Source organism: Rhipicephalus microplus, chromosome 8 (genome assembly GCF_043290135.1).
Source record: "Rhipicephalus microplus isolate Deutch F79 chromosome 8, USDA_Rmic, whole genome shotgun sequence".
Lineage (NCBI taxonomy): Eukaryota > Metazoa > Arthropoda > Arachnida > Ixodida > Ixodidae > Rhipicephalus > Rhipicephalus microplus.
The window spans coordinates 4,446,114-4,456,661 of NC_134707.1; the positions used below are offsets into that span (position 1 = coordinate 4,446,114).

The 10,548-nt window shown below is 41.9% G+C and overlaps 1 protein-coding gene and 1 long non-coding RNA gene across 5 annotated transcripts; one reads left to right on the plus strand and one right to left on the minus strand.

Annotated features, from left to right (window-relative positions):
• Positions 1 to 4,254: 4,254 nt before the first annotated feature.
• Positions 4,255 to 7,527, minus strand: LOC119163970 (uncharacterized). Of its 4 annotated transcripts, none has more exons than XR_005108782.2 (6): positions 7,268 to 7,527; positions 6,803 to 6,973; positions 6,537 to 6,713; positions 6,389 to 6,463; positions 6,017 to 6,088; positions 4,255 to 5,665 (listed from the first exon to the last, which is right to left on the minus strand). XR_005108782.2 is itself a non-coding variant. In XM_037416060.2 (4 exons), exons 1-3 carry the CDS (start codon positions 7,373 to 7,375, stop codon positions 6,540 to 6,542), a joined length of 453 nt encoding a protein of 150 aa, XP_037271957.1. In that variant the 5' UTR covers positions 7,376 to 7,527; the 3' UTR covers positions 6,225 to 6,463; positions 6,537 to 6,539. The 4 variants fall into 4 exon arrangements, 1 of the variants encoding a protein (XP_037271957.1); XR_005108781.2 differs by having other exon boundaries at positions 4,255 to 5,668; XR_012885446.1 differs by lacking the exon at positions 6,017 to 6,088 and having other exon boundaries at positions 4,255 to 5,668.
• An 809-nt stretch (positions 7,528 to 8,336) lies between these two features.
• Positions 8,337 to 9,559, plus strand: LOC119163971 (uncharacterized). Its single transcript, XR_012885447.1, has 2 exons — positions 8,337 to 9,102; positions 9,449 to 9,559. It is a non-coding gene; the product is annotated as an uncharacterized LOC119163971 (long non-coding RNA).
• Positions 9,560 to 10,548: the final 989 nt, after the last annotated feature.

Sequence of the window (10,548 nt, forward strand, 5' to 3'; positions counted from 1 at the left end):
TTCTGGATATTCTTTTTTTCTCCCGCGGGCGATCTACGGAAAATCAGCAGATTACGTATTTTGCCATGTGCAGAATTATTCGTCAGTCATTACTACTTTTTTTTTTCAGTAGCACGTTTAGTGTTGACAAAAGTAATGGCAAGTACATGGACTCAATACGATTCGTTGAGGATAGCCCAGTTTTCATCCATAATACATGTCTTCAGATAGAAGACATGCTAGAATGCCTATATATATATATATATATATATATATATATATATATATATATATATATATATATATATATATATATATATATATATATAGCCCCCATACCCATAGAGTTGGAACTTGGCCCGTTTTATATATATATATATATATATAAAACGGGCCGTAAAAAGTAATACTGCCACAAACGAATTCTCAAACCTCCTCACGATTCTGTATCCGGAAAAATCTGTATTTGTCATGGTTTTATTCGTAAATTGGAGCAAAATAAACGAGAGAAAACATACTATCCTTGTACAGGATGGATGGATTGATGCTATGGTGACCTGTGCCACCAGGCTGTCAACATTCCTCTTTCCCTTTGATGCCGATGTTTTTTTCCTGTACCTGCATATATCTATACCATACTCTGAGGTACTTGTACTCGCTTACCATCTGTGTTTTTTGGCCCTGTATTGGAACCACCTCGTCTTTGTGATCAATGAATACCACCAATCCTCATTTTGTACAAAATTCTAGTCCTAGAGCCTCGCCTACCCTTCCGCATATATTTGCCAGCCGCTCTATATTGTCCTGATTAAAGGACATTTTTGTCCTTTGATCAGGACATTTTTGTGGGACATAAGGCCCCAGTGATGTCCAGATAAGCTACATATAAGGGCCTGTTCTGTATTTTAGATATTTATATACACTGAGTAAGAACAAACAGGTTATCCCTTCTGAAGTTCTCCCATAACATCATAGTGTTCTGTCCGTGTTTCTACTTTTAATTTTATTGCCTGCATCGCCAACTTGTAAGGTAATGGATGTAATGGTTAGTGGTCCAAGTGCTTGGTATTTCCTTCTCCTGTGAGCACTTTTCAACATTTCACTAGTGCTTCTTTGTGCTATGTCCTGGTTCATTAATGAGGTGAACGGGTACCGCATCTCAGCCCGGAGTTTCCTTCGGCCTTTTTTCGATTGAGATTCTCAATCTACCTCTTCCTCGGTTGTACTCTTTTCCATACTTTTACTCCCCGGGGAAGTCTTCTGGGTGACCTTTTTAAACGAATCTGCTGTTACCTTTCGGATGTGCCTGGTGCCTCGTACCCTTCCGATTTATTTCCTCCATCTACAATATGCTGCTGCATTGTGACAGATTTCCTAACTAGCGTTTTTAGGTCGCTCCAAAATATTCTAGGCATGACCTTCTTTTGGCGAATCTATGTCATCCAGCGTTCACTTTCACCTCCAACAATTTCTGCAGGATAGTTTTTTTTCTCTAAATAGATTTCCCATATTTGGTTGACTTCATCATGTGGCCGCTTCTCCCTGTTTCCCTGTCTATGCTCCCGTGATGGCTCACGCCGCTTCTCGATCGCTTCCCGGATTTCTCTCTTCCACCAACTTTATAGTTTTCTCTTTCCTTTCCAGCAAATAGCTTTCTTCTCTTTTTTCAATCTCTCTCGTCATTCCACGTATCAGCTCACTATACGTTTAGTCCTTGCCCGGTAGTTTTCCTACTTTGTCTTGGACTTTTGCGTCTATATTTATTATTTGTGTGTCATTTAAAAACGACCTTCAAAGTTTTGACTCTGTAATCTTGTTTTCAGTTTTATACCCCATTTGTAATATTATGCGTTTATGATCACTACCCAAACTGTTCATTTTTTCCTCGTCTATTCTCATCTCTCTAAGTTTGCCATAGACTCCCTTTGTCATAAGGCAATAATCAATTGCCTGTGTCCGACTTCCCACGTGATCTGCCCCTCACACGTATGCCCCACATTAACTATCTCAAGACTGTGTTACTCGCAGAAATTCAGCAATAACCTGCCATTGGTGTCTGAATATCCTGTATGTGACCATTCATGTCTTCTAGAAGGAAATAAGGGTTGCAGCGCAAGCACGAAGGTGCTGGAAGAAACGAAAGGCGAGGCAAGAAAAACAAAGAGAACACTTTCCTTGCCTCGCCTTTCGTTTCCCGTTTCTTTCAGCACCTTCGTGCTTGCGCTGCAACCCTTATTACCATGGAATTCAACCAACTAGCCCAAATAGCCGTTTTTCTTCAGGAAGGATTATTTAGGCCTCATGACCAAATTTTTTATCGGTGCGTATGCAATGCACTATCTACAAATTCTTTTCTTTGCAGTTATTCCCCGTCCACAAGTAAGCTACACCTAGCCACGTTTTCTTTTCCCTGTGCGGGCCGAACTCTAGAGGTGCTCCGAACACGTTTGCTTCACTCTACCCCATCTGGCTTTGCTATGGATTAGCATTCCAACACCCCCACCTTTCCTTTATGAAATGCTCCTGTGGTGGCTCTTCCAAGTCTCTAAGGTGTGTTTCTGTAATCGCTCACACACCTATCTGTTACTTGTTTAACTGCTTCTCAATCTCAAGCCATTTTGCCTTTTTCCTGCAACCTGCATGTTAATGCAACTAATTGTAACACGCGCCTTTTCCCTTCTTCTTTCATTTAGAAGCGAAGCTCCTTTCAATGTAACCTTTTCATGCGTCACGCGTAGCTGACAGAAGAGGCGAGAAAGAAAAGAAGGCAGTTTAATAGTATAGTATAATAACTGCACAATAGACGGCGCTGTCTCATCAAAGTATACAAAAACTGTAGTGGAGTGAGGATATTCTAGATGGCGCTGTACCACAACTCTTCGATTGGCTGCTGTGTGAACTGTATCTGGGTATGCTAGGAATGAGTGCCTCCTTCAGTCTCCTGGATAGCCGCCGTGCATGGCGGATCGTTGCTGGTGCATGGAAGAAGCAAAGTGGCGGGTACGTTGAAAACTCTTGCACTCGGCTTCCTTGGCTCACGTCTCGTTGGTGTTAACCACGTGCCGTCTGCATTCTTGGACACTTGAACCCATGCACGGACGGATGGACAGACACGCGGAACGATCGACGGATGGACGCTTTGTCCACTCATCATCAGTCACTCCGTGGATATGCTGTGCTTTTTTCTCTGGTTTCTCTGTCAAAGAGTCCCCCTGGTTGTTTTCCTTGTTACTAGCTGTTCTGGACACTGAAGGGTCCGCATGCCTCAAACAAGGCTACTGCGCGTCCTGCAAGTCACCTCATGACCTAGCCTCCTATCGAAGTGAATTCTGTCTCATTGAAAACCACCCCACCTATGCACCTCTCTGTTTATTTCAACTACCTCAAAGCCTTCCCAGTCAAAAATAGTTAATGGGTCCAACTGGATGTTCCAGTTAGGAGCAATGGGTGGCAAAGGGGGCTAAGTGGGGTTCAAATGGTGTCTAACTGGTGCCCAATTGGAAGTGCATGCTGCAATGGGACTGTCCAATTGGACTTCCCATGTAGTGGCTTCTAACATTTTAACCAACTCTGCATATTTGAAGTTCTAACAGGATGACCTGCTGTCATGATAGGTGGTTCCAGTTGGTTGCAATGGGACTCAAATGGACGTCAATGGGACCCAAGCTGCAATGGGAGAGTCCAATAGGACACCCCAATTGCAGTACATGCATAACTTTGAAGTTTATTTTTTACAATTCTCTACCTGAGCAGTATTGAAAGTCATAAATGGAAATCTACGGTGATGCATCCAACCCTCCATATAAAGCAATTCATTTATGTGTGTTACCCAAACAGAATTCGAGCTAGTGCTTCAGCTTGGAATCCCTGAGCTCGGTCACTTACTTAAACCTTGGATTAAATTAAGCTTGTTTACAACACTTGCCTGGTTTACAAACAACCACTGTATCAGGGCATCTGATTAAGCTTTCCATATATGCATCATGAAAATGCAGCAGTTAAAGTACTAGTACACATTGGAACCGCACCTTCTACTGTTTGCAGCATCACAATGTACCAACGATGTCTTATTCCCAAACTAGGGAATATGGCTAACTACCAGTGAGCACCTGATGTCACGTGTTTATGGGCTACCTGTCACTGCATATAATGCTGCTGCAGGATATGACTGAATTTTTTTAATATTCATACGATAGAAAAGGTTATGCAACTAAGAGAAAACAATTAGATGTTCTCACTAACAAGATATCCGAAAGAAGGTATGAAAGGCAACAATAACATTGAAAAAAAAAGAATTTTATTTCAAGGCAAACAGGATTTAAATAGCACAGAACATATTTTGGTGTAAAAAAATTTCTTGGCCAGTGCTGCAACACAAGGCGTACAAGATACTTCAAATATTACAAATACTTATAACAGTAAATTGAATCACAATAAAAGGAATTTTAGTTCCAAAGGAGGAAAAAGGCATTGCCATACAACTGGCATTTCAGTAAAGCACTGAGAAACAGGTTTCATACAGGTTAACAGTTTACACGTGAACAGCATGTCTTTACTTATTTAAGGATGCTTAAAGGTCAACTCCGGTGGTTTTTCGAGGTCAACGAATCTCAATCAAATTCGCTGGGTACACTCTTACGCACATTCCTGTCATTTATGCCAATTACAGGCTTGAGAGATGCGCAGATTATTTGCAAATGAATTTTAAAGATTGCCTCGAAAAACTCGCCTCGCTTGCCAGAATTATTGGCAACACTGTCAGTGCGATGTCAAGTTTGTCATGTCAACGAAAGTGACGCAGGCGATGGCATCGCTACTTTGGCCCCTACATTGTTTATTGTGCTGGCCCCAAGACGACAGCGGTGGTGTTTTATATTTTTCAACCCTTATATTTTTCAACCCTTCCTTGACGTTGTAATTCAACGCCATTCTCACACAGCTCGTTCATTTTCTCAACAAAAGTACCTTGGAAAAGTGCCATGTTTGGCTTTTCTTTCCAGAACCACAATGCGGCCAGGACCAATTTGGACATTCTTTGCTGTGGAGGGAGCTCATTAACAATTAGCTGGATGGGCCAAATTGATGTCCCACTTGATTTGAAAAGCGGGGTCCCATCTGCATTCAACGAGAAACTGATTCTTGGTCCACAGTGTTGAGATTCGGCTACAAAAGTACGATACATTGTACCATCCCAGATGTCTGAAAATGTCCCATTCGTCGGAAGGGGCTTTGTTAAATCAAGAAGATCACAGTCCTTAAGTAGCCTTTGAAGTTGCGACTCCACATCGAGAGTGACAAAAAAGGGGGCATCCGAAAGGGAAGACACAAAAGTTGTGTGACTGCACTTCGAGCATTTCAAGTAAGAATTTGTCTCAAGACTGCCAATATGCGAAAAGCATCTCGGACAAAAAAAGAAAAAAGTCATAGTGGTGCCAGTTTCGCTAAAAAGTTTATGTAGGTGATACTGTGAGTGAGGTAATATAGGTTTATCAAAAATTCTGTTAATTAAATCTATTAAGCTAGTTAAACCCAAAAGAGTCAAATTATTCTTCACAGCATGCTTTAGTGCCATTAGGAGAATATCTCCCTTCGAAAGAACCACTTTCTCAGTGACAAGTTGTGTAAAAAGGTCTCCAAAGCGTGCCTTGCAAGATGGATCAGGCTCTGTCACTGGATCTGCAGCAGGCTGCTGAAAGTAAAAAAAAAAAAAAGCTTTCGTCAATGAAGCTATCACAGAATTCAGTTATAGTGAACCGTGATAAGCCCAATGAATATGAGCAAACAACTCTGTTATTGATCAGTACAAAATATCATGCCTGCTAGGCTGATAACTTTTTACAGACCAACTGGTGAGATATTCTTTAAAATGAAAGAGCCAGTGATCTTGAAATGAATCATTCACCAAATCACCGCTACGTGTCCCTCTTAACAGTGCCCAATTTACACAGACATTTTCCAGTACATAAAAGAGCCTGTGAAAGTAGTGCCCTTAAAACCTGACCATAAATCTAGTTATTTCCAGTGAAAACAAACACACCATGTCATCATCTAATGTGAGAAAATCTCCAGGGAAACCTTGCTGTGAAGCATGGTCACTTGAAAAAGCTTCCTGTGAAGAAAAAAAAAAAGAAGCATTTAGTGCCACAGTAACCCAATCTGCCTATTCTAGTTAGCTGTGCTAGTTCACTCATAGCACGTAAATTACATGACAACAGACAGTGTTAAGAACATGGTCTGAAAACCTGTTGCAGGTTGTTCCCAGAGTTTATTGTCCCAAGTGATAACTCGTCTTGAACTGATTATGCAAGAGAAAACCACAGTGCCAATGCACTTGCTCAAGGCTATTCTAGTGGATGTGAATCTTCCAGCTGCACATATTTGTAGAGTGCAACTAGTGTGTAAAAGTTACCTCTTCATCCTTATCAAACAGTGACGAATCATCTGCGTCAGAAAGGCTTGCAATGCCGTCTTGAAGTGGAGAGTCCTAAAAAAAACCAACCAAAATTTATAATTTCCCATCGTAATACATAAGCATAAAATAGCATGTGTATGCTTACTAATTAACTGATAAGCCTTAGTAAAATAACTTCATCTGCTGGGGCGTGAGGCTCGCGTGCAGGAAATTTCTGTGACGGATCAGCGCTGTTCCTCTGCTCTTGTGCTTCAGGGGCTGCAGCAGGAGCTTCCATAGCACTGCCAGCTGACGAGCCTAACCGGCCTCCACTTGACGTTACCTGTGATAGAACAAGTGCGCCGATATAGTAAACGGTTTATCGTATAGAAACAATAGTTCTCGTAGCATTCTACTACCAGCTCAATTTACCGGCTCATTATCGGACTCGGGGAAATCTTCTTCACTTTCCGGACGTTCGGAGCCCGGACTAGCTATGTGACTATTCCGGCTCTTCAGTGATGTTGTTCGACTTGGTGGATCTGCCCTTTCAGTGTCGCTGTCTGCCTCATCACTCGAAGAAGGCATGCTAGGGCTGGCACCCTAGAAGAAAATAATGAGATTTGGACTTAAATTGCTGCGCTAAATTAATGAAAAAGAAAATGCACTGATAAAAAATAGCAATTTAACACGGCCGAGCACATTCGATCATTCGCGGGCAGAACTATAAAGGGTGGTAAAAAGGAAGACCGTAAAACACGGCGCAACGATCGAAGTCGTTGAGCAACATGCAGATTAATGTTGTGGACAACCGCTGATCTGATACCAGCAGGGCCCGGATCAAGCTAAAACCCCGATCGAAAGTGCCCATCCATGTTGAAAATGATCAGAACTTACGGTCGGCGGGCAAGCGCGTGCGGTGCTCCTTGGTAGCTGGAACTGAGACTTGGGATTTAAATAAGTCTTGTAGGGTCCTCTCTTTCTTTTCTTCGGACCGCGCTCCATCGCGAGGTCTTGAAGCAACAAGACGGCTTATTTCACTCCGGGACACGAAGTACAGAAACGGCGATGTAAGCGATAGGACAATGTGCACCGGCTGCCTGCGGCCACAGCGGCTGCCATATTGCATAGACACCCTGCAGCCAGCAGTCTGCATGTGAATTGATTGAAACAGCGTAGCGTTAAACAAACATTATAAAAGTAAAAAAATACTTTTAAAATTATTCTGATTTTTTGTTTACTTATAATGAAGAATAACATTTTCATTGACAAACTATCAGATCCGCAGCTGCGGTCGACCCTTGTTGCTTGCTGTGTGCGACCAGCGTTTGACCAGCTGTAGCGCACGTGTGTAGATGTTTTCTTCAGCATTGCAAGATGATTACCCACGTTCGAGTCCGGTACGAAGATGATAAAAAAATTGGAACGGTGCCAATAGAAGACGTTAAAGATTTCTTCCCCCGTCACCAGCAAGACTTCAAGTCCAAATCCCTCTATTTAGTCAAATGGACGGACGACAGTGGAGACAGCGATTACTATAGGGCCCGGATTCTGGCACTGGGAGGTAAGCCTGCTTTTGTTTGATATGTTGCCGGCGAAATGCATTCTCTTTGGCCTGGCTGACTGCTAAGCACTGTTCACCGTTAGTAACTACAAAGTATTTTATCGATAATCTCCACTAGCATAGTTCATTTTGTTAATTTACCGCGTGCAATCGCAAATAAGTATGGTGTCATTATTAATTTATGCATATACCTGAAAACTCTACGGAGATGACGCTGGTATTTACCTGGCCGCAGAGAGATACCAACAGCGTCGGGTATATCAGCCTGGAGTATATAAGGCCCTTTTGCGGTAGGACGCGCCTTTGTTTGTGGCACTGCAGCTTTTATACCTAATGACAAGGTCTATACGCTACTATTTCGCTCGCGGCATATGACGTTGTGTTACAACGGTACTTAAGCATTCACACTGTCTGCTTTGACTTCAGTTATGAACACAATTTTACATAAACTATGTAGTTGTAAAAATGTGACCCAACACCTTGCCTCTTACTTACTATTAAATTCATTTGTTTTAGTCAGGAGTGCAGGCAGGTGAAAGTCTTAAGTCTCTTAAATGCACTGGTAGTTCAAAAAGATAGTCGAAAAAAAGAAAAGCCAACAATAGAGCTAGTGTGTAGACTGCCAGCATTTTTTTCATCATAACTTATATCTCTTTCATAAAAAATGACAAAAAAAGAAATAGTGTTCTCTGCTTTCTTCCTGCACTATATAAATCCACACAGTTACATGGTGCGAGTGGAGAGCTGTGAAATGTTACTTTTTTAGATTATTTTTGTGCATGTGCACGCTAAGTTCGCAGTTTCCTTTTTCTAATAAATGCTGGAACGGAACACTTTTGCTAACTGGAGAATGCTTTCTGTATTGTTCAAGCCTGTGCTGCTAAGGCATATTCTAGGCCATTCAGCATATAACACTTCATTGCATCAAGAAATATGACTAAAAGTTCAATTTTGAACTTTTGTGTTCTTAAAGTAATATCGATGCTATTAGTTCTTTAAGCAGCTGGTTTCTTCAAGGCTATTTATTGATAATTTTTGTTGTTTCAGACTGCTACAGAGCACGTCTGGAGCATCAAGGCGTGCCTGCAGGAGTACTGCCGTTGGCAGTCAAACAGATGAACCACTTCATTGTTGAGAAGCTTTCAGATATTGAGAAGCTTGCCAAGCGGTAAGATAAGTGTGTTCTTTGTGTCAAAGGACTCCCCCCCCCCCCTTTTTTTAAGAGAAACTTGGCCATATTCATCTGCTTGCAACATGCATGTACAGAAAGAGACTGAGAAAATTTGGAGGCTCGTCTGGCATTTTGGCGCAGCGTGGCGCAATATGGTTTTGGCAGCTCGGCGCAAAAGCGGGGAATTGTATCAAATTCGCGTAATTGGCACAGCTGTTGTACCCCTTCAACATGCATAGCTATTTTTATGTTAATGTTTTTATGTTAAATCACATCTAGACTTGGAAGAATGTAAGCCATTGTGTGGCTGACTAAATGTATAAATTCTGCAAAACATTTGCAGGGCGAAGGACAACCAGGGCGTTGCGGAAGTTTAACAGAGGAGGACCATTGGTGCATTTTCTAAATAGTGTAAATATTATGGAATGTGTGAATAAATTTTCATTCTTTCATATTTTTTTTTTCTCTACCATTGTTTTTATCTTGTATGTGCATGCATTTGAGTGTGCATTAATGTCACATTCACACTAGGTAATCCAGCCTGTGCTGTTTCCACTGTGTTGTGAAATTGCAATTAATGAAGTGCAGTGTGATGACAGCCAGCCTTCTACAGGATTGTCATTTTCTACTTGCATCCGCAGAAATGTGATAATCATGTTTATAGGTCAGCCAAGAGACTGCAATTACTACACTACTACTTAGCTTCAGTTGGCTCTCTCTGTATACCAACCACTGGCTGGCTGAAATGCAGTTAGCAATTTAGCGTCAACCAAGTGCTTACCAGAAACTAATGGCCAGCCATATTAAATTGGCTTACCAGGTAGAATGGTGACTGGCTAAACACCAGCTTTTGTCACTGGGCCAATCATCTGGATACATGCAGTGCAGCTTGGTCGAAGACCAGAGAGTCACAACGCAGACGAGCGCTTGTCTGTGTTCTTTGTCTAAGTTCGCGCTGCATGTATCCAAGTATGTATCAACTAGCCCAACTCAACCTTTTATTGAAACATATGGAATCATTGGAGTCTCAATTACCATCAAAGTGCTGACCATTTGCAACAATGTGGGAAGTCATGTGGTTACCAGCCACATTGAATTTGCTTACCAACTAGAATGAATTGGGGGCTGTTTGGAATGCCAGTTACGATCAGTGGGCCAAACATCTGGAACCACAGGATTACCAGTTAGCTTCAACGGGTTAGTCTACTGAGACCTGCCGGGCAACCACGTGCCTACCATTAATTTTCAATGGGTTGACCATTTCAGGTCAACGGGTTTTCTATTCACCACCAGTTGGCTTCAACAGGTCAGCCTATTCACACCAAGTGGACAACCACCAGTATACCATTTAGTATAAATGGGTTGACCATTTTAGGTCAATGGGGTTTCCTATTGACCACCAGTTAGCTTCAACAGGTCAGCCAATTCACACCAGGTGGACAA

Excerpts from the sequence above, each read along its gene's own strand:
- LOC119163970 (XM_037416060.2), bottom strand. The coding sequence starts at position 7,375 with ATGGAGCGCGGTCCGAAGAAAAGAAAGAGAGGACCCTACAAGACTTAT. Across the intron at positions 6,974-7,267 it reads CACGCGCTTGCCCGCCGACC|GGTGCCAGCCCTAGCATGCC; the intron begins GTAAGTTCTGAT and ends ATTTTCTTCTAG. Across the intron at positions 6,714-6,802 it reads CCGAGTCCGATAATGAGCCG|GTAACGTCAAGTGGAGGCCG; the intron begins GTAAATTGAGCT and ends GTTCTATCACAG.